The 23,760-nt window shown below is 41.5% G+C and overlaps 1 protein-coding gene across 20 annotated transcripts in view; it reads right to left on the bottom strand.

The window, feature by feature from the left end:
* The window catches only part of Prune2 (prune homolog 2 with BCH domain), a 254,707-nt gene that overhangs the window by 36,828 nt on the left and 194,119 nt on the right, over positions 1–23,760 (bottom strand). For 19 of the 20 annotated variants that reach the window (XM_031389852.1, XM_031389858.1, XM_031389856.1 and 16 more), the window contains 2 exons: positions 13,381–13,460; positions 4,982–5,182 (listed from right to left, as the gene is read on the bottom strand). In XM_031389852.1, coding sequence (XP_031245712.1) covers positions 4,982–5,182; positions 13,381–13,460 — 281 coding nt within the window. Of the gene's footprint in view, positions 1–4,981; positions 5,183–13,380; positions 13,461–23,760 lie in introns of those variants that run through there. The other variant, XR_004123517.1, reaches the window with a different exon arrangement.

Genomic DNA, 23,760 nt, shown 5'->3' with positions numbered 1-23,760 from the left:
GTAATTTTCTAGGAATAGCATCTTGCCTGCATCACTAGGTGCAGAGCATTTAGTTTTCATGGATATTTTCATCCTTGAATATGTCACACTAAAATATGTAAGGGCCTGTTTCCTTCTGTTTTTAAAACACCAGAGACTGTCAGAATTTTTAATCCTTGACAATTTAAGATGTGTGTTGCTTTAATAATTAAAGAGGGTGAGAATTTTACAATGCTCATTGCTATTTCTATTTCTCCCACTCACATGAAGGCACCTGATAGTTGACCCCCGTGGTCTTCCCTGATCTGGTAGAGATTCCTACACAGAATTCCTACACAGAATTCCTACACAGAATTCCTACACAGAACCCTGGCAGGTACAGCAATTACTGTCTTTTCTTATACTTAGCTTTTCAATTTACAGCCATGCTGCATATTTATCACCAAAAAGAGATTTCCATTTTGCTCCTGATAACTTTTCCTATGTGTTTATTGATTACAATATTTTAGTAAGTGTAGTAGTTAGTTTTTGTCAACTTGACACAAGATGGGGTCAAGTTTGGGAAGAGTGGACCTCAGCTGAGAAAATGCCTCCATCAGATAGCTTGTTGGCAGATAATAGGGTATTTTCTCGTTTGATGATTGATATATGGGAGGGCTCAGCTCACGGTGGGAAGTGCCATCCCTGGGAAGGTGGTCTTGGCTCTTATAAGGAGAATAAGTCTGTAAGCAGGCACTCCACCATGGCCTCTGCTTCAGGTCCCAAACCCTTTGGGTTTCTTCCTTGAGTTCCTGCCTTGATGTCCTACAAGGAAGGACTGTGAGCTGCAAGACCTCTCCATTGTCTTGGTCTTTCCCAAGGTCATAGTCTTTATCACAGCTATAGAAAGCAAATGAGGGCAGTAAAAAAGGACCTTTTGATCTTAAAAGTCTATATGCGCAAACATAGACACTTGCAGAAATGCGCACACAAGCACATACACATAGGTACAAACACATACACACATGCACAGATGTACATACAAACATACACACAAACACCTGTACAGGCACACACAGCACAAACAAAAACATAGGCACACACACATACAGACACACACCCAAATATATACATGCACACACACAAACATACCACATGCACTTTTTCATGTGGTTGCTTTTGAGGCATTAGTCCTAATGCTTCAGATTTTGGGAACTATTACGTTGCTGTGGTTTTATCTACTTCCCTTCTTATGGGCATAAAGTTGGAGAAAAGAAGAATCATTTAGGGAACAGAGCTGGCATTCAGCAGTGCTAAGCATGGGGATGGCAGGGGAAGAACTGGGGAGGAAGAAGGAAGAAAAGGAGATTGATGGAGAACAGGATAGAGGGAAGAAGAGAGGAAAGAAGAAAGGAGAAGGGAGGGAGAAAGGAAAGGAAGAAGAAGAAAAATCTTCAGAGTGCTTTAAGGACTTGTACGGTGTTCATGTCCAGAGCCCACAACACAAGCTAGGGCAGTAAAGATGCTCCACTCAGTCCCCAGAGTTAGCTACATCTTCCTGATTTTAATAACCTCTGTTACATCTTTAAACCCTCTGCCTTTATTTCCCAGCTATCACAGATATGTTCTCTACTCAATAACTCTCCCCAAGTCCCCCAAAGCAGTCCTCACTGTGGTCTTCTACTCACTAAGAAATTTTTTCCCTCACTGAAAATCTTTCCCCTCGAAGGGGTTGGAGACAATTAGGCCATCACAGATAAGGAAGAAGCCAACCCAAATGTTTTCTCTTGGCTTTCTGAGATGATGTAACATATGCTCTTGAATGTTCTGTGCTACACTGACCACAACATCAAGGGTCAAGCATGGCCTTCCTATAGGGGCACACATCTGTGAAAGCTGGCCAGCCTTCTACATCTGGGCATTTCATGGATGTCAGGAAAGCTCTCAGAAGGCATGGTGTCTGATGTTTTCTGGTTTTAGCAAAGACATTTAGTACACAGCTTAAAAGGTTAAAATTCCCTTGGTGATAAATGACAAACAGAAAGTCAATTTGGGTATAAATTTCAGTATAGGGGCTAGGGAGATGATTTGTCAGTTGAAAGTACATACTGCTCTTACAAAGAAGGTCCAAGTTCAGTGTTCAGGACCTCCAGTGTTAGCTCCAGGGGATCTGTCTACTACCTCTCTTGGACTTCACTGGTACACCTGCACACATTCACACATACACACACACACACACACACACACAGACAATTTAAAAATATGATAAAAATAAATCTTAAAAAAAAAACCTCAGTGTACAAAACTTAAAAAAAAAAATCTCTTTAGATCCATGAACCTAACACCATCACTTGAATGCTGAGTGTGGAAACAGGACTTCCTTTTTAAAAGCTGGCTGCCTGTTGGTACTGGAAATAAGGAGAACACCAATAGGAATGTAAAAGGTGTGGGTCTGACTGAGAGAATACTGGCATGCCTGTCAGTCAGAATGCTGTTCTAGTGTTGGAAAAACTGCTTGCGTGGGGTCACTGAATTTCACTTGGGAACTCTGGCAGTGGAAAAGCACAGCCACATTGCCTTTGTTGTTCTTATCAGAAATACAAAGGTCAAATTCTTTACCATCTTCCCACATCCCTGATAAACAGCCTTTATCACACCTGAGCTCTGAAGTGTGAGAACAATTATGTCGCCCGTTGGTTTGGGAAGTAGACTGAGGTCATCATTTCCACCTTGACCTTGGAGTATTTTGTTTCTAGGGTTAGTATCATGATGCATTGAAAGCAAAATCAGGATTACTCTTCATGTGAATGACAAACCTCCAAGCCCCTCACTATCTCTGTAGTTCTGATTTCATTGGCACAAAAAAAATCAAGCTGTAATTATATTTCCCAACTGTTTGGAAACTGCTGTAAAGGAAAACTGATTGAAAGGAAACAAACTGGGGTCTTTCAATGGAGAGATTAAATTGTCTTTCCATAAGAAAATTGGCAATGTTAGGCAAATACCTTGGAAAAGCATTTGGTCGTCAGCTACTAAATAAAAGAGGGACTTGTGGGAAAAATTCCAGAGGCATTTTCAAAGGACAGATTTTCAAAGCATCAATGCGGCCTACAGAAGCAAATGTATGAACATGAATGTTTACATCTTGTTTTCTGTATGCAGGCTCAATTTAGTAAAAGAGCTCACCCCACCCCATCCTTACTCATCAACTGAGACAGGAAAGCAGCAAGAGCAAGAAGCCAACACAATGCTTGGTTTGAATGTTGTCTTAGTTATGGTTTCTGTTGCTGTAAAGAGACATCATGAAGAAAACCATTTAACTGGGGCCGGCTTACATTTAACTGGGGCTGGCTTACCCACTCAGAGGTTTAGTCCACTATCATTTTGTCACCATGGAGGAAAGCATAGAATCACGCAGGCAGACATAGTGCTGGAGAGGTTAGCTGGGAATTCTACATTTGGATCAGCAGAAAGCAGGAAGAGCATGTGAACCACAGGGCCTGGCCTGAGTTTCTGAGACTTTAAAGTCCATCCCTGCAGGGACACACTATCTCCAACAAAGCCACACCTACCCCAACAAGGACACACCTCCTAGTAGTGCCACTCCCTATAACTATGGGGGCCATTTTTGGGGGGGGGGGCATTTTTATTCAAAGCACTACAAATGCTATTTCAGCAGCTTACAACTGTGTAACTTTAGACAGATCATGTAGCCTCCCCATGTCTCTGTGTTCTCATCTTCGGTGGGAAAAAACAGTCTGTTTTACAGAGTAAATATGAGGCTTACAGGGATTATCTCTAAAATACTTGGGATATATCCTATAAAATACAGTAAACATTACAAAACTGCCCATCTGGCAAAACAAATTATGAAAAACTATACTTGAAAGTAATTGATAGTCAGGCTGGTAGCACACCTGGAATCTTAGCACTTAACCTTGTCTTTAAAAAAATAAAGAAAGAAAAAGAAAATCCCAGGAAGAATGAATAAGAAACATTTTTCCTTTAGAATGTATATGCCAGATTCAATATGCTTACTTGAAAATTCCAAAGACAGGAAGCTCTCAAGCACTTATTTCATATACTAGGTTTTAAATGTATTTATATTCCAATCTTCCTATGCAGTGGTTATCCATGTCTGCTCTACAGAATAGAGCTATTCACACAAACGCTGTGGTTTTGGTAGTTAATGTTTTGTCTTGCTCATTTATTTGTTTATAATCATGTTTGGCTATGCACCTTTTGTTTGAAATCAAAGTGAATTTTAGAGTTCAGCATACACTGAAATCCGACTCTGTGAGTTTAAGACCTAGAATAACCAAGGTCATTAAATTGCCTCTTTCAACATGACAATATCAACTAAATAAAAGAGCCATGTCAGCAAGTGGCAGCTTTAATTACCAGCTAGCTCAGGCACCACCACTTGGCTTGACAGATTTACTATTTATAAATAAAACACTCAGATGTGGTGTGACAAAGCTCTCCACAGAGACAGCAGGAGCAAAAGGCAAGGGGAGGGAGGGACCAGCCATAGCTGTCTTCAGTGTGGTTTCAAGTCAGTAGCCTAGCAAGAAGAGCTGGGACAGCAGGGGACAGCTGGAATAGGAGTGGGCGAGAGTAGATGGGGTGGATGAAGTATCTTGGGAAGACTGAGGTAGCACAGAAGAAATGAATTCACAGTATCCTTTTACTTCATATTTGTGTATTTTTAGCTGTCAGATCAAATATCCAGATTATTACACTCATCCCTTTCTTTGTACATACAATTTCAGTTTTCCTACACTTAGCATAAGGTAGAGATTTCACCAAAGGGTAGTAGTTGCCAATGAGTAACCTCTGGGGGAACTATCCCTACTCTATCACACTCTGAACGGCCAATCATGGATACCCCTGGAGCGGGACTCCAACAGAAGCTTCTAGAGTCACAGAGACTAGTCACCTGCCCAATGAAAGAGTTGTTCGTAATCTTACCTAGACAATCATTTATTTACGTAACGCAGGCCTCGTTATCTAGGAAACTCACCATGGCCAGTGTATTCAAAAGAGTCTGCTTCATCAGGGGTATCGAGCTCATCCACATTGATGTCGATCTCATCTGGACTGTCTAGGTTATCATCAGAGAGAATAGATCCTTCGCTTTGATCCAGAGAGAGGTTAATATTTGGGGCTGTGAGCTTGATCCTTCTAGGGTGACTGCCATTGAGATCCAGAGAATTGGGAGGTTCTAAAGGAGAAAACCATAGCAACATTAGCTCATACATATGGCTCTCAGGAATGGACCTGGGACCCAAGGAGGGGGAAAACCATAATAAAGGACTTGGATTCTGCCTGCAACTTATCCCTGTCCTTCCTTCCTTGTTTGATTTTATAAGACAGGTACTTGCTATATAGCCCAGGCTGGCCTTTAACACGCAAGCTCAACCTCCAGTGTTAGGATATGTGTGTGAGACATTTGGATGTTTCATTTTCTTTCTAAAGATTTCTTTTTTAAGTTTAAGGTGTATGCATGTGAATGCATGTGTATGCCACGTATATTCAGGTGCCAGAAGAATGCATCAGACCTCCTTGGAATGGGAGCTATAGGTGGTTATTAGTCACCCAACACAGGTGCTGGGACTTGTACTCCAGTCCTCTGGAAAGCAGCAGGCATTTTAAGGGCTGAGCCATCTCTCTAGTCCCCCACTCCTGGACCCTTTTCTGGGAAAAGAAAATCCCTCAGTATTGGCTTCCATTCAGCACATGGTCCCTGGCCATATGAAAACAGAACTTGGGGGTTATTACTATATAGATAGAAACCTTTATTTGTTTGCTAGTTTTGTTTCACTGTTTAGCTTTCAGAAGCCACTGTGCTATATTATGTTGAATTTTATGGAGTATATTGAATAAGAAAAAACAGGTACATATATTTTCTTATGGTTCTTGTACATATTATTCCTATGGAAGTTAAGAACTTTCTATTAAATACATAGAAAACACCAAAAAAAAAAAAAAACCTACTTTTAGGTTCTGACAGCTCTGTACATAATTATTCAGTGGCCTTTCCTGTCTTTCATTTTTTTTTTTTGTAAAACCTTAAGTACATTAGTTAGACTATTTGAATTTACCAAGGAAATCACCACATAAGCTAGTATTATCCAACATTACTGTTTATAATGCTCACGATGACCCATGCTAAGGCTGACAGAAGCAGCTTGAATCCTCTCTTTGCAGTGTGTCTCTACCCGTGAGACTTTTAGTGGACAGAAACAGAGTTAGGCAAGTCCTTCTTGTACAAGCTTACTTGAACTAAACAGAGATATCCATTATGAGCTCAAAAGAAACATTTACTCTTTATCTCTGGTTCCAACCATTCTGCCTCCTAAATTCCTTGACATTTCCCTAGCATCTCTTTTCATTTGCAAGCCCTATTTGGACTATACTGATTTTACAGCCTGAATTTGAAGCACCTCTGTTGAGTTCTTTCACACTGGGCTCAGCAGTAGACAGACTGCCTAGTGTGAGTGGGGTCCTCAGCTCCGTCCTCACCACCACACAAAGTGCAACAAAACAATCCAAAAACTTGAGCAGTGTGTGCTGGGATTACACATTAGTGGGCATGTTAAGGTATAGGGGGTGGGAGGGGGCAGTCTTTCTTCTATGCCTTCAGAAAAAATTCATGAGAACAGTAACATTTAAAGAGCATATCAAAACAGAGTCGATGGCATTGTAGGATGTTCACCTGTTATCGCGCTGTTCAAGAAAATGAACCAGGCACAGGAACGTGAACTTGTAAATTGAGCCAAAGTCCAAAAATGCCCCTAACATCCTTCAGTGAATATAGCCTCAACTGTCATAAAATGGCTGAGGAGCATTTCGGTTGGACTTAGATCTAGACCTCTGTCATGCATGGCCTGCTGGTAGGTATGCTAATGTGACGGCGACTTTCCTATGTCAGTCCTCATATTTCTCATGTAACGTTTAGTCCGTTGTCTACAGCTTCCTCCTCTCAGTCCCCCTGGCCCATCTGAGCTTCTCTGGAGCACTCTAAGTTCTTTTACAGTTTCTGATTTTGGGTTGATTGGCATTGTGTGTTGTCAGAGATGGGATGTACTCTCAATGCTGCCAGGGACATAACATGTTTATAGATGTCTTTGGTTTGTTGTTCTTTGTTGGTTTGGTTTGGTTTTTGTTTTTATAAATTCCCAGTAACTTTAGATCATGCCAATTCTTTCAGCTTCCAAACCTCCTGTCTCTCTGGTTAAGGTTATAAAAGTTTATTTGTCCCTTGTTGCCTGCTGTCTAGGAAGAAAATCTCTTGACTATGTGTCTAGGATAGGTGACTCATGTGATAGAAATTTGGATTCTACAAGAAGAAACTAACTTTCTTTTTTCCTTCTTTCCTTCTCTCTCTTTCTCTGTCTCCTTAACATTTATTTGTTTTATACTAAGGGTATATTTTGCCTATTTGATGTCTGTGCACCGTGTTTGTGCAATATCCTTGAAGGCCAGAAGAGGACCTTGGATCACTTGGAACAGGAGATACAGATGGTTGTGGGTTGCTATGTGGGTGCTGGCAATTGAACCCAGGTCCCCTGGAAGAGTAGTATCCAGTCCTCACAACTGCTGAGCCATCTCTCCAGCTCCAGAAAGGTAACTTTCATGTTTAGTTCCTGTTGTGGTTTGAATAAGAAGTAACCCCCACTGGTTCATATATTTGAGCACTTGAGGAGGTTCTGTTTGTGGGAGATTTTACAAAATAAATCTTTAGAAGGGGCAGCCTTGCTGGAAGAAGTATGGCACTGGAGTGAGATTTGGGGACTGGTAGCCTGCGTGCAGCTGAGATGTGATTGTTCGGCTTCCTGTTCCTGCTGCCACTTCTTCCCCACCACTGTGAACATGGAGCCTCTGAACTGTAAGCCAAGAAGAAACTCTTTCTTGACTTCAGTCATACTATTTTATCACAGCAGGAGTACCCACAACAAAAACCAATACAGAAGCTGGCACCCAGTGAGGTCTTGTCCTAAGGGTAGCCTTTCTATTGTTCCAGTGCCAAGCAGTAAGCTCCTCCTTAACAACTCTAATCTCTTTAGTAATATAGACTCATCCCCACATAATCTTGAAAGAAATATTGTTTCTTTCTTTTTGCCCCACTTGCTTTATTTCACTGTAGATCTGCATAAGAATAATCAATAAGTAACAATGTTACAGACTCAATGTTATGTTTTCAAAACATTTCTTCCATCAAAGAAATTAGTCTATTACTTCTTAATTTATCCTCATACAAATTCTTAGAACAAGGATGGAAGTCAGCTGGATTCTTCTCTAAATGGTGCACAAATAGCCTCTAGCCCAGTTGCTAATAAGGTCCTCTTGCCCCCTCTGAAACCTCATGAGCCAGGCCTCCACTCTCCCCATTAGTCTCAACACTGCTGTCTTTCAGGCTTCTAGTACAACCTGCCCCTTAAGCTCTGCTTACAACATTCAATGGCTTTTTCCAACTTTCAAAGGCTTCCAGAACATGGCACCAAAGAGACTACCATCATGGTAGATTCTTCTAGAAAGTAATCAGCACTCAGAATCCATGGGCCAGTGGAGACCTGGAAATAAACAAGAATCTCCTACATGGTATTGGTTTTGAAGGCAGAAAGGGGTTCATGGAGAGTGGCTGAAGCTTAGCACTGTGTGGCAGGGTCAGAGTTCCCTAAGAGAGAACAGGGAAAGCCATTCATTGGTGATGGTGAAGCCTCAGTTGCAGTAAGGACACAGAATACTGCTGATGCCTGGACTGTGGGATCACACCTCCACTAAGAACAGTGGCAGATGTGGAGTGGAGCAGGAGCTACCCGACAAGCTATGTGACATACAGATGGCAAAGCCAGAGATGTGAGACTGCCCAAGCTCTTTGGAGCCCAGAAGATCCTGTATGATGAGTTCCAAATATTGGACAGTGTGGACACTGGCCCTTTTCATGTTGTTGGGTTTTGGTTTTACTTTGATTTGATTGTCACTACACCTTGGTTCTTCCCCCTTAGAATTAGAATAGATATAACTTTTAAAAAGTGGCATGGGGGGAGCCCACAGTTAAAAGACTTTGGACTTAAGAAAGACATTGGATTTTTAAAGTGTCGAAAATGTTAAAAACCAGACTTTTAAAGCTGTACTATATTTTATGTTAAGGTATCAATGTGAGCTCTAGGGATAAACGAGAAAGGAGAGGGTGTGGTTTCATGTGATGTATCCGAGCATCATGTTAACAAGGAATAGAATTTCTTAGTTTCACCTATCAACTTGACGCTGCCCATTATCTGAGGGAGTTTTAATTGTGAGATTATCTGAATCAAACTTGTGGTGTGCCTGTGAGGCATTTTCTTGATTGCTAATTGATGTGGGACGGCTCGGCTCACTGTGGGATGTACCTAGGCAGCGATTCTTGAGCCATATTAAAAAAGCTGTTTGAGCAGAGGCCTAGGCAGCAAGCCAGAAGGCAGCATTCCCCCATGGTGTCTCCTTCAGTTCAGGCTTGAGCCCCTACCCTGACTTTCCTTAATGACAGGCTGCATGTGACCTGAATGTGTAAGCCAGACGAACTCTTTCCTCCTTGAGTTGATTTTGCTCAGAGTGTTTATCACAGCAATAGAAAGCAAACTAGGATGGTTCCCCATGGGGAGGTGCTGCCCTAAGAAGGCTGCAGAGCAAGCAGCATTCCAGAAATGCAGTGTCTCCTATGGATAAGCCCTGGGCCCTCATCTTGAAGATTTCTGACTTTGTAGCTTAAAATTCCCCATGAAGGTTTGAAACCAGACTGTACCCTTTGAGGCTCTTTGGGAATTTCAGAATGAGTTTCTTGTGCACTCAATTAGTACAAAGTTATAAAACCAAGCAACTTAAGCAAGAAGCATACTCTCTTGAGTGTCCTCTTTTCCTGCTGTTGACTCTTCTCTGAGTTTCCTTTTTAGGAAATTTGAGCATCCCTGAAAACCTGACTGCCTAGGTTGAGGGATGGAGCTCAGTGGTATAGTACTTGCCTAGTATGTATGAAGGCCCAGGTTCAATTCCCAGTTCTTTCTATTTCCCAACAAGAAATCGTCCTGTCTTAGGGTTTCCATTACTGTGAAGAGATACATGACCATGGCAAATCTTATAAAGGGCAACATATTTAATTGGAGCTGGTTATGGGTTCAGAGGTTCAGTTCATTATCAAGGCAGGAAATGTGGGAGATTTACATGGCAGTACCCAGGCAGGTATGGAGCTGGAGGAGCTAAGAGTTTTACATCTAGTTCCAAAGGCAACCAGAAGGCTGTTCTCTCTAGTTAGAAGGAGGGTCTCAAAGCCCACCTCTACAGTGACATACTTCCTCCAACAAGGCCACACCTACTCCAAAGAGCCCACACATCCTAATAGTGCCACTCTCTGGGTCAAGCATATTGAAACACATGAGTCTATGGGGGCCAAATCTATTCAAACCACTTCACACCCTATCTGATTCAATGACCTTTTAGAAAGCCATATGGAATATGATGTTAAAACCTTTACACGTGTATCAAACAAAATCTGGACTGCATGCTAGTACTGAAGAATTTCCAATGTTGAGGAATACACATTTTGTTCATTTTATGTGTTCCTCAAATAGATTTGCTCAAGATTTGAGCTTTCAATAAAAATACATCAGGTGAGCTTTGAGGAATCCTATCAATTAGTTTCCTTACTCGAAGAAGGCATGGCTAAAGGGATGTTTTGCATTTGGACCTTAGGATGACTTTAGTGGAGATTTCTCATGATTAAGTGCTAAAGGCTAAACAGATGCTCAAACATAAGCCCTGAATTTTGCTCCCAGTACCTGACTGGTGCATATCCTATAAGTCACTCAGTGGTTCCACATGCCCTTTGATGATTATCAGAGCAGCTCTAAGCAAACATTCTTCTAAAATTCTGGCCTAATCTCTTGACAGACACAGCCAACACTTGTTTGAATTCTACTTTCTTAGTGGGTCTTCAGGAAAAATTAGGTGCTTTAGTTAAACAACATTCCCAGACTGAGAAAAGTCCTCATGAATTAACTGCCTTACATATCCAAGGAGCAGGTTATTAAAGTCATGGCCCTTTAAAATTCAGACTGATTGGCTTGTAAGCCCCCAGATGAAAGGATTCTCTCCTAAACCAAACTCCTCTGTTCTTCCCTAGTAGGCTGAAACCAAATTCTTCATTGCCCTAAACACATTTTATATTTGCATTATGACATCATAATTATCATCAATCATTCTTATCAAGAACCTAAGAATGACTTTACCTGACACAGAAAGGAACTATTCTTCAGTTATGAGTCAACCACAAAATACTCATCACTGTGAATGGCGTTTACCTAAGCCCTGTTTCTCTATAACAACCTTAAAAGCCCCTGGTTAGCTTAGGACTGATGAGAAACAGTAACCTGGCAGTTACTAGATTCTACTTAACTGAGCTCAGTGGGTCTACAGATGCAATCTCTGGCCCTTATTTTCCTTCAGATAAGAGACTGGGCCTTCTCTAGATGCAGGAGACATGTTTGATCCTCTTCCAGCTTGAGTCTTACTAGCTTCCCACTCTTTGTTTTGTTTTGTTTGTTTTTTTTTGAGACAGGGTTTCTCTGTGTAGCCCTGGCTGTCCTGGAACTCACTCTGTAGACCAGGCTAGCCTGGAACTCAGAAATCTGCCTGCTTCTGCCTTCCAAGTGCTGGGATTAAAGGCGTGCACCACTACTACTCAGCTCCACCTGGCATTTATATGAAAACTTTGACATATTTGGTCATGGGAGTGTTCTGTGTGACAGTGTGGTAGAAGAAATATTTTCTAGTCTCACCCCAAGCCAGAGTGATAGGCTTTCCTGGCACGAGGCATTTAGAAGGCATCTGGTATGCCCTGCAACTCTGTCCTTGTCCTAAACAATGTTACTGTTCCTTTTTTCCCCCCAGGTATTGTGATAGTTTATTAGGATCTTTTTTAATATTATAGTATCACAGTGCTGTGTTGCCACATAGACCATCTCTCACACTGTGCCCTATGGAACATCTTAACATACCACTTGAAAAGTGTTTCCCTTGAAACATTTGAAAAAACAAAGCCATCCGGATGTCACAGAAATTCTCAGAACAGTTATAGCCAAAAGAAATTTTGTGCTGATTGTTTTATATAGGGCTATTGTGAATTTAGAATGACACTCATGTTATTAAAGAATGAAATATAAAAGTTTTATTTTTTAAATTAATTTAAATAGCCATATGTAGTTAGCTGCTACTAACCATAGCCTTAATGATTTTATTATTTGAAGTTATACTGTGACTCTCAAGAGTTGTAGAGACATATAGTGGTTACTATTGACTATAGGACTTTTTTTTTTCTTTTAAGTGTGTTGGCATATGGCTTACTTATAAAGCCTTTGCCTATTAGATACAAGGTGCTGGACTTGAAACTCAATACCAACCCTTTTAAAAAGGTCACATCACTCGAATTTCGAAGAATACTTTAAATACTACAACAGCAAGCCTACCACATTGTGTGTTCTCTCTTCTTATTTCATTAGGCTAAGCTAATGATGCCATGCTCAGGATTTTGGTCTGACTTTAGCCTTGGTGTAGTACAAGGGAGAGACTTTAATATAAAGTGAAAGCCATGTAGGTTAGAAATGAGTTTATAACTTCCTTTTGTTTATAATTCCTTTTTGCCTTGAATTTAAACCCTTACAAAGTAATGTAATTTTTGGTGTTTTGTGTGTGTGTTAGTGTGTGTATGTGTGTGTGTGTATGTGTATATGTGTGTGTATGTGTGTATGTGTGTGTGTATGTGTATGTATGTGTGTATGTGTGTATGTGTGTATGTGTATGTGTGTGTATGTGTGTGTGTGTATGTATATGTGTGTGTGTATGTGTGTGTATGTGTATGTGTATGTGTGTGTGTGTGTGTATGTGTGTGTGTATGTGTATGTGTGAGTATGTGTGTGTGTGTGTGTGTGTGTGATGCTGAGTTTCAAACTGGGTCCTTCCTGTGTATGCTAGATAAATAGTATACCACTGAGATACACCTTCAGTTCCAGTTTGCCTTTTTACAGTTAGGACACAGAGCATTCTTGTTAAACTTTTTCCCATATTAATCGCCCATATAATTATGTATCAGTTACTGAACATAGACATAGTCTGTAATTTGGTATTGTAATATATAACAGCCAATTATAGGCAGATAAGGACAGGCCCAGGAGATCACTTGCTGTAGCTCATAGCTGTGAGCACGGATGTTTAAGTCAACTTTGAAATTAACCAACCCAGGCCTGACACCTTTCTCTCACACATTTTCTCCCTCTCTTTACTTTTGTCACTGACATCACAAGCAGATGCATGGGAAGTGGGCCTCTCACTGAATAATAATGTCTGCGTGAAGAAGGCCATGAGTAAAGGAGCAGATGTTTCTCTCACCGGGCCTCATGTCTGCGGCACTGGGACTCAGCACTCCCTCCTCGAAGGGGATATCCATTCCTTCATCCTCTGACGGGGGTCTGAAAAGAAGCAAGAGGAAGAATATCAAACCCACATGCACACCATCACCCCCAAACCACACATGTGTGTACAAATGTTTTATTGTCTTTAAAATAAATAAATAGAGAATAGAGGATAAACATTTCAAGTGACTTGAAATAAGGTGAGCAAGTGAGTAGGGCCCATTACACGTGGCCCCCAATGCAGTCGCTGTGAATGAGAACCACAAATGTCAAATTTATTGACACCTTGAACAGCAGTTTGCCTGTGTATAATGGCTACTTCTCTAGGCTCTCACAAGCAAACATAAACCCAGTAAGACTTCAGAAAGAGAAAGTGCAAAGAGCTAATTCATTGCAAGGGTCATAAAACATGTATATATATATATATTTTTTTTTTCAACATGAAATGCAACAGATGTGCTTTAGAGTAAACAGCTCTGAGTATTGACCCTTTCTCTGGCCTAATACTTCAGTCACATGGGCCAAGGGCATGATACTCCACCAGGCTCACCCTTTAAGCTTATAAATTAGGGGTATATAACCTATCTTGCTCAGTTATTGAAAGATGAGAAGTAAAGGCCTCACATCCTGTCAGGGCCTGACACTTTTCCCTCCCTGCTGTTGAATATTTAAAGTTCTCTATTGCTCTGTGTTAGTGAAAGTGGCTCTGCTGTCTCTGCTCAGAGCTGAGCCCAGTCCCTGTGTCAACTTCCTCTGTAAGACAAAGGCCAAAGAGACTGGGAAAACAGAGAACTTGATAAATGTGTATGTTCTTTTACGAAGCTGGTGGTCGTACACCATGAATTTCTCTTCCTTTATTTTTTTCTCTCTGGGCTTTGTTCAGTAAATGTTCACCTATCATGGTCTTACATCTTTCTTATTGGCTTCCATGACATTTTTAATCCCTTATGGTAAATCTTCAGATGTAGGCACAAATCCAAGTTGATATATGTCACCTTTTTATTTTACTTCTAAATTTGTCTTATCCCTTATTAATGAGCCTTTCTCAGCCTCTGGTAATAAGGATACTGGCTCTGTTTATTGGACAAATATGCATTGATGGTCTACTATGTTCTGAGAATATAGTAGACCAGAACCCTTAACCTCTTCCTTGTGGAGATAGAAGGATAGAGTTGAACCAATGCACAGTGCTCCATGTAGCTCTACAGTGGCTGATGTCTTCCCCAGTGTCTCCACAGACCCTTCAAAAACATAGCACCAAGAAGTTTTAAACATACTCAAAGGCCCAAACACTAAGAGTTTGGTTTCCACGCTATAGCACTCGTAGAAGGTATAGAATCTTTAGAAGGATAGGCCTATTAGAAGGAAGGTATGTCATTGAGAATAACATTGAAGAGACTATTGGGACACTGCCTCAGGTCTCTGTTTCCTGACTGCTCTGTAACTCAATGCCTCCATGATATTGTGCCTCACCACAGGCTCAAGTGCAGCATGGCCAAGCAATCATAGACCGAAACTTCTGATATGATAATTAGTCAACTATAATTCCTTCTTCTTTGTAAGTTTATCATCAGCAACCAGAAGCTGACTAACATAGAGAGCCTCTTGGCAACATCTGTGGCTTTGTCTCTATGTGTTGCCTAGAACTGATCCTGCACCAAAGCTGAGGGATAGTGAGCAAAGTTGGAGATGCTGTTCTATAGTAAAGCACCTGTCTGGTATGTGCAAGGCCCTGCCTGCATTCAATCTCTAGATATCAATGCACGAGTGTAGGCCAGGGGAGGGCACTCAGTGTCCTTCTCTATTCGTCTCTTCCTTGTTCCTCTGAGACAGGGCTTCTCATTGAACCTGGAACTCATCTTTTTCAATGAGTCTGGCAGCTATACAATCCTTGTCTTTACCTCCAGGGGTATAAGTGATAGGCGAGCTTTTGCTGTGGGTACTGGAATGCAAATTCCAGTTTGCCTGTTTAACCAGCAAGCCTTCTCTGCCTGGCCTCAAGGCCCTGGTTTTGAAAAGTCTAGGATTCAGAGGCACAGATTCCTGATTTCTCAAGATAGTATAGTTTGTCATATAACAGACACACACACACACACACACACACACACACACACACACACACACACTGTTGTCTCAGTGTGATTCTCCTCAATGTTAAGTCTTGATACTTGTCATGTAGAAAAAGGCTGTTAAGAGCAATTACACTCAAAACTGAGATCAAGCTGGGTGTGGTGGCCCATGACTGTTATCTCAGCACTTGGGCGGTAGAGACAAGAGGACCAGTGCCAGCTTCAGCTACATGAGGAGTCTGGGACCAGGGTGAGAACAAGACTCTTTCTCAAGAACAAAAGACTTGAAAACAAAGCAACTAAATTAAATTACTTCCTGTGTGTTACAATGCATGTTATTTCGTCTTATCGCTCTGCTTCCTTACCAATAAGAGGAGAATGTGACAATTCTTCAATATGCGTGATGACAGAAGCCACCACACCTATCATCCGTGTAGTGAGTTTTGCTCTCCAATCTAAGCATTTTCTCTATGTGAAGCTTCACCGGAATGGCAATCAAATCTATCTTATTCTGCAGTACCCAAGTAAATTAATACCCAATAAATATTACACAGAAGACCCTGAACACATACACATAATTTCTCTAGCCTTCTGTCCAAGAATCAGTCTTAAAAATCAATGAATAAAAAGCCTCCAGATTCCTCCTGACCATCACACTGAGCTCACAGCAGACGTCAGAAAGTATCAACCTAAATATTGTGGGGTTTATGAGTTCTGTGAGTCCCCTGTGATTCGATGAAGTAACTGCAGAAGTTCTGGGTATGAGGTCAGGGTTCTGAGTTATGGTTCCCTTAACCACTGATGGGCTGCTTGACTGAGAAAATGGGCTTCCAGTTTAAAGGGTTTTAAAGAGAGATAATAAAGATTCAAGATCTCGCCGGGTGGTGGTAGCGCATGCCTTTAATCCCAGCTCTTGGGAGGCAGAGGCAGGTGGATTTCTGAGTTCAAGGCCAGCCTGGTCTACAGAGTGAGTTCCAGGACAGCCAGGAAAACACAAAGAAACCCTGTCTTGAAGAAAAAAAAAAAAGATTAAGATCTCAGGCTATGGGGAATAAATCCAACACAAACAAAACCTCCTATAAAGGATAAAGCACAATACACATGAAACTTCCTGTAAAGGATAAAGCATTGCTATTTAAGAAATAACTGGGGGTAGCCACTAGAAAGTTCCAGATGCCAGGAAGGCAAGAGGCTCCCAGGACCCAACAGGGATGACATTAGTTGAAATACCCAACAAAGGGGAGAGAGAACCTGTAGAGACCATATCCAGAGCTTAAGCACAGTCCCCAGTCGAGGGATGGGGCCACCCACCCATCTCAAAAATATTAACACTGAATTGTTCCTGCCTAAAGGAAATGCAGGGTCAAAGAGTGGAGCAGAGACTGAAGAAAAGGCCATCCAGAGACTGCCCCACCTAGGGAACTATCCTATCTGCAGACACCAAACCCAGACACTATTGCTGATGCCAACAAGTGCTTGCTAACAGGAGCCTGGTATGACTGTCCCCTGAGAGTCTCTGCCAGAGCCTGACCAATACAGATGCAGATGCTGGCAGCCAACCATCAGACTGAGCAATGGGACCCCAATAGAGGAGTTAGGGGAAAGACTGAAGGAGCTGAAGGGGTTTGCAACCCTATTGGAAGAACAACAATATCAACTAACTGGACCACTCAGAGCTCCCGAGGATTAAACCATCAACCAAAGAGTACATAGGATGTACACAGAATGTAGCAGAGAATGGCCTTTTTCTGGCATCCGTGGGAAGGGAGGCCCTTGGTTCTGTGGCGACTCGATGCCCCAACATAGGGACATGCTAGGGCTGTGAGAAGGGAGTGGGTGGGTGGGTGAGCTCCCTCATAGAAGCAGGGACAGGGGGAGATGGGATAGAGGGTTTGCTGAGGGGAAACCCAAGAAGGGGGATAACATTTGAAATGTAAATAAATAATATAACCAATAAAAAAAGAAATAACATCAGAAGGAGTAGGTTAATTGAGTATGGGTTGTGCATGTTTAGACAAAGCATAGCTAAGATTCCCACGAACTGGGCATGAACCCAGGTAAAAGTCATTTCACAGCTGCACAAACCTGGAGATCCTAGCATGCCTCCCAGTTCACTGGTGTTACAGAACTGAGCCTGAGCCCTTCAGCACAAACTGGAGACCCTGTGAAGAAAGTGCTAGAGCGCCATGCAGGCAGGAACCAGGGAAGGGAAAAGCTGAAGGCCACACTCAGGGTTGTGTGGAGGCAAGCTCATGGGTATTGGAAGCTATAAGGGAAATCTGAACCATAAGAGCCTACCGCAAGCCTAGGAGAGATCCAGGAATACTCTTAGGAGCATAAACATCTGTAGAAAAGGAGTGTCCCGATGAAGAACGGTAGGTGGCAGAAGGGTGCTGAACTGGCTACACGTCTCCACCTAGAGGATCCCTCAGGACTGTTCTGTGATTTCTTCACTGGATGGAGTAATGTTGCCGCATGTCCCTGACTTCTAATCTTTTGAGTGAATTTTCCTGACATTGGGTGTTAGGTGACCTCATAACTTGCTGTAGCTAATGGAGAGAAGTAGGAACAGGTGTGTGCAGTGTCATCTTCCTCTTGACTTCGATGGCTGTGAGGGTTCTGCTCTGCTAGATTCCGGTGTCTGTGAGGAGCTAAAGTCAGTTGGGCACATACATGCACAAGAAATGGCTTCTGTCCTATTTTGCTTTGAGACCATGTCCTCATCTGCCCATTCAGACTACATAGCAAGCTTTATTCCTTCAAAGGGAATATCTGGCTCACACTGCAATCTAAATGTTATTCCTAATTTAGATAACCCATTTCCGTGGTCCCAACACAGCCTCTGGTTTACAACATATATCGTTTTGCCTGGGTTATGAAAGTATAAACATACTTCTTTAAAGCTAGGACATAATTTTGGAAGAATAGCAAAGGCTTTCTAGCATTCCATAAATCTAAGTATCAATATATCACTTTTATGTTTTGTTTACCATCATCATATATAAATTCATATTTATTCAATTCACTCAATTTAATTACTATTCTTAAATGGGTGTTTTGATCCAATTAAAAATTATTTTGAAGTGAATGTTTATATCAAACATATGCTTAGATTTTTTAATTTCCTTGAATAAGGTAGTCATATGAATTAAATAAAATACTGCTTTAAAGTTCAACTTAGAGATCATTTGGTTTGTCAATTTGTGGCTTTCTGTCTTTGCTAAGAGAATATTAAAAGTCTTAGCTGTGTCTAGCAGGGTGTAATGGGCTGGGTATGAGTTTCCTCCACCCACCATAGCTACAGTTTCTGTGGCTTCTGTTACCACACAAAATTCTAATCTGAAAATATTAAACAGAAAATTCCAGAAGTAAAAAATTAGTAATTTAGAAAACTGTTATATCTTTGTTAATTCCTTTGTTTTTATTAATTATTATTTTTAACATCTTACAATACTTAATTGACAAATTAATATTACCAATGGTGCAAGTGTACAAAAAATAGTGTATTGTCCATGAGATGGGTATACTCTACCATAAACACAAGTCTTATCATATGATATTGAATATCTAGATAATACTTAATATATTTCCAAGCTTAAACTCTACCAAGGGAAATGCTCAGATGTCATAAATGAGGTTATTAAAAAGTCAATGAGGAGGTAAGATTTCCAGACTAGACAGACACAGGCCTCTCAGTGGTGGAAGAAAGTCCTAGACCTAACATGCTATAGAAGGCTCCGGAAGAACTCCCTCTAACTAAACTAGATGAGGTAGTTCCCATGGGAGGCCTTGGAAAGACAGATAGACAGGTATGTGCCTTTGATAGAAGATAAACAATGAGCTCAAAAAACTGAAGATACTAGCTATGTACTAAGCATGTCCTCATTTCTATGACCTAAATGACAGCCAAAACCCAAACCACAAAATTAAAATGGAAAGTTCACCTAGGATCAAAGAAGACAAATGACTTGGAGTTACAGAACTATAAACTCACTTGATAGCATTGACTAGGACTCACTGGAAGTCCGCTTAGGAAAATTACAATGACACACACACACACACACACACACACACACACACACACACGGTGGGGGGCAAAGAGACAGAGACAGAGAGAGACAGTGACAGAGAGAAAGAAAGAAAATGAAGTACGCTAATAGGAGCATTCTGAGTTACTGTCAAGAGACTCAGTGAATGGGGAAGAAAGCAGTGACATAAGTACTTTCAAACAGTATGAAAGAGGCTATAATGACCAAAGAATGATTTCCAGCCATTGTGCTGAACCACTAAGATTGGGCTTAGCAAGCAATGTCACTTAAACCCTTGGTAGTCGTGCTGCTTAAAAAGAAGCATCTAGTTGGATATGGGGACACACATCTTTAGTCTCAGCACTCAGGAGGCAGAGGCAGAGACAGAGGCAGGTGGATCTTTATGAGTTAGAGGTCAGACTGGTTTGCATATCAAGTTTCAGACCAGTCAAAACTTTGTCTCAAGATCCAAAAAAAGAAAAAAGTGTCTAAGAGCCAGTCACAATAGACATTGTATTAATATCAACTAAATAGTTGTTAAGCAGAAAACACATTGTTAGGGAAAAAAAGCTATTATATTTAGTATTAATATAGATCATTTATCAGAGGATGCAATAATCTAGAATTAATGAACACTCTAACAACGGAGCTTCATAATATATAAAACACAAATGCAATATAAACTGAAATGTATAGTATATTTCATTGAGGAAAAACTTGAATATATATCTTAGGAATATATTATTTTAAAAAAGAAATACACAGGAACAAAAGTCATCTGGTGAAACTAAAAATAGAAAGTCTACATTCAATAAAAACATAGATGTTTTCAGACCCAGCAAGCTCCTAGGATGCCAATCTGAATACACCCAAGGTCAGTGTTCTTCTTTAACTTCAGGCCATATGCGCAAAAAAAAAAAAAAAAAAAAAAAAAAAAAAAAAAAAAATCAACCTCCTAACTACAGTTTAGAGACTGAAAATCACTTGTAAGTGACCACAAAGTAAAGCCTACTTGTCAAAACTTGTCACAACAGTTTCAAAGAGGTGACAAGGAAAGTGACCTTGAATTCGAACATTAGAAAGTATAACTCCCAGGAAGTGAAGCCCTGCTGCTTTGTGTTTCGATGCTCTGACACCAACTCTGGCGTCCTCTAATGATCTGAATGTCACCAAGTTCAGGGCCAGAGACGTATTTGGAATTCTACAGTTCAAGAATGGATCCTGCATAGGCTGATTAGATTACATACTCCTAATGTTTATGCCTCTAAGTAAAGGAGGGCCAACTGCAGTGGTGTGGCAATCTTTGTATCACACAAAGCAACACAGCCCTTAAATATCTAGCACAACTAAAGGCATCCTCTTACACTTAGCACAGCAATAAAATCGAATCCTTTCTACATTTCGCTGTGCCCAATGTGTGTGTGTGTCTGTGTGTCTGTGTGTGTGTGTGTGCATATATATACATGCGTGTGTAGGTTCTGTCAAATAAGAAATGAGCAATGAACCAACAACTCTTGGCACACACAGCCAGCTCTGCTCGATGTAATGTTTTCTGACAGGCATGTACACCCAGTAGCTGGTGGTGACCCTTTCTCAGAATAAGCATTGTTTAAAAATTGGCAACTAAGAAACACAGCTTCACAAGAAGCGATGTACTGGTCAAGTTGGGGTTGGGATCGTTCTTTAGAAAAGCACTCTTTGTACTGGTACATTTTTGGGAAAGGGTTTCAGAAATAGAAGTTTTCTCTAGGTCATAGTTTCTACAATCTCCTGATTTCCTTCTCGTCAATGAAGATACACATGTATACTAAAATTGCTCTTGCTGGAAATGAGATAAAAAGAAAAAAAAAAAAAGAAACAAACAAAGGCTTCCCTGGGGTATTCGCTGCTCTTTGTTGTGTACATAAATTAGTTCAGTGGTTGGAGGACTGCCATCTCAAGATTCTTGTCTGATAAGATTTAACAGCAGTATTTGTCACTTTGTCAACCTCGGGCTCTTATCAAGTTGCTCAGAGCAGGAGCAGGATGAGCATGCTGCAGGTTTCCCATTCGGCTTCCCAAAGCCCATAACAAGGAAAGAACACAGAGTGGGTAGCTGAGCCCAGGCCCATAAAATCAGCTCTTGGCAGCAATCCCGTACCCAGGGCCTGGAGATCACCCTAGATGCCAGCTCTGCAGCCAGGCAGGAAATAGAGTCTTAGATACCTGTAGGCCCGAGGGAGATGAAGACAGAATGAGGAACAGAGAAAGAAAGGACACAGCAAGCAACAGAGATTGTGTAGTGAGTGTTCACCCTGTGCTGCCTTCTCTAGGAGAATGTAGGGGAAAGACCTCCCTACTTCTACAACATCACACTTGCTGTTCTCACAGGGCAGGAATGCAGTGCCATCTCCTTACATGGGGTCAAATTGGCAGAAGAGTCACATTACTGGGAGTGTGCTTTGAGGTTTTAAAAACCCATGCCACTCCCAATGAGTGGCATCACTGTAAGTTCTCATGCCTGCTTGCCTGCTCCCATGTTCCCTGCCATGACAGTCATGGACTTACCCTCTAGAGGTACACCTCCAATAAACTGTTGTTTTGTTTTGTTTTGTTTTTTCTATAAGTTGCTTTGGTCCTAGTGCTTTGTCACAGAAGTAGAAAAGTAATAAAGACAGATTGTCTTCTGGCTTCTACAAACCTGCACGCACATTTGCATGAATGCACACACACATACCCATACTCTGAATCCACAGACACTCACATATGTACACAAAAAACACACCAAGATTCAATCAGATGGGTTATTGGGCACAATGAACATGCCTGTAGCCTTGCCACTCAGGAGGCTGAAGCAGAGAAATGTGAACTTGAGGCCACCCTGAGCTGGGCTACAAAGTTCCAGGCCAGCCTCAGCTGGTTCAGTATCAAGGAGATTGAATTAGCTGTCAAGCCAACACTTTGAGGAGGGAAGATTTATAAAGTGCTTTTACAGTTCAGAAGCAAAATTTCTCATAGACATCTCAAACTTAACACGTACAAAACCGAATCTGCCATCTGTACAAATCAGCAATATCATACTTCATCTGCAATAGGCGTTTTTAAAGGCCCCCAAATTCTCAGATCTTGCCTTTAAAAGGCAGAGCTTAACACCTCTCCTGTCAACATGGTTTGCATTCAAAGAATACAGCAAAAGGAGTTGATAACAACTAAATCTTAAGGCAAGGTAGGTACCCAAAGCTCCAGTTCCCTTTTGTTCTCACTTGAATCACAGAGTCTGGGCCAACGTCTGGGAACCTGCTGCCATGCTGTAAGGATACACACGCAGCAGTGTGTAGAGGTCCAGGTGACAAGGAACTTGGCTTAATATAAAAACCCAGTAAAGAGGAGCTGGGCTGTGGCTTGATAATAGAGACCTACCTCCTGATCTCTTGCACAAAAATTAAAGGGATGAAAATTCAGAGCAGAACGATGTCTGTCCAAAGCCATGGGAGCAAGCCCAGAAGAAGCCCTTCCCACCTCAGATGTCCTGGAGGCATCTTAATACAAAGTCTTGAGTCCGAACCACCTCGCTATTCCACTCTTGAATTCTTATCACTCAAAACCTGAGAGATAATAAACATCTGCTGTCTTAAACTGCTAACGCTGGGCATAACTTATCGCACAGCACTTGCTAGCTGATAGAGTTCCCTTCCTGTGAACATGGCCACACATCACTTGGGCACCCAAGCCGGGACCTGGCACTTATTCTCCCCTAGATCCTATCTTCCCAATCCAGTCAGTTGTACAGTCCTTCGGATTCACCTAGCCTCTCTCCATTTCTACTGGTTGTGATGCTTCGTCCTGTCGACTTGACATGGAGACAGAAACTGCTAAGGACCTAATCTCTTGAGTGTGTTTGTGAGGGCATTTCCCAGAAAGTTCAACTGAGAAAGGAATACCACCCCACTGGGGAACATGAGCAGAGCACCTCTTTTTTTTTTCCCCTATGCCTTTATGACTGCAGACTCACTGTGATCAGCCACGTCATGTTCCTGCTGCTGTGCCTTCCTAACCCTGATGGACTTTATCTCCTTAAAACAGGAGCCGAGCTGCACTCTTCTCTCCTTACTTAAATTGTTGTTAGTTAAGTACTCAGTCATAGCAATGAGAAGCGTGATCATCCTAGTCAGCTCCAGCTGTGTCACCTGAGGGCATCTCAACTGAAGTATCGCCTAGATCAGATTGGCCTGTGGTCACATCTGACTGATGATTGTTGTGGGAGGATCCAGACCACTGTAG

Source organism: Mastomys coucha, unplaced genomic scaffold (assembly GCF_008632895.1).
Source record: "Mastomys coucha isolate ucsf_1 unplaced genomic scaffold, UCSF_Mcou_1 pScaffold21, whole genome shotgun sequence".
NCBI lineage: Eukaryota > Metazoa > Chordata > Mammalia > Rodentia > Muridae > Mastomys > Mastomys coucha.
The sequence above is the reverse complement of the archived record's forward strand: the minus strand, read 5'-3'. Positions and strand labels throughout refer to the sequence as shown.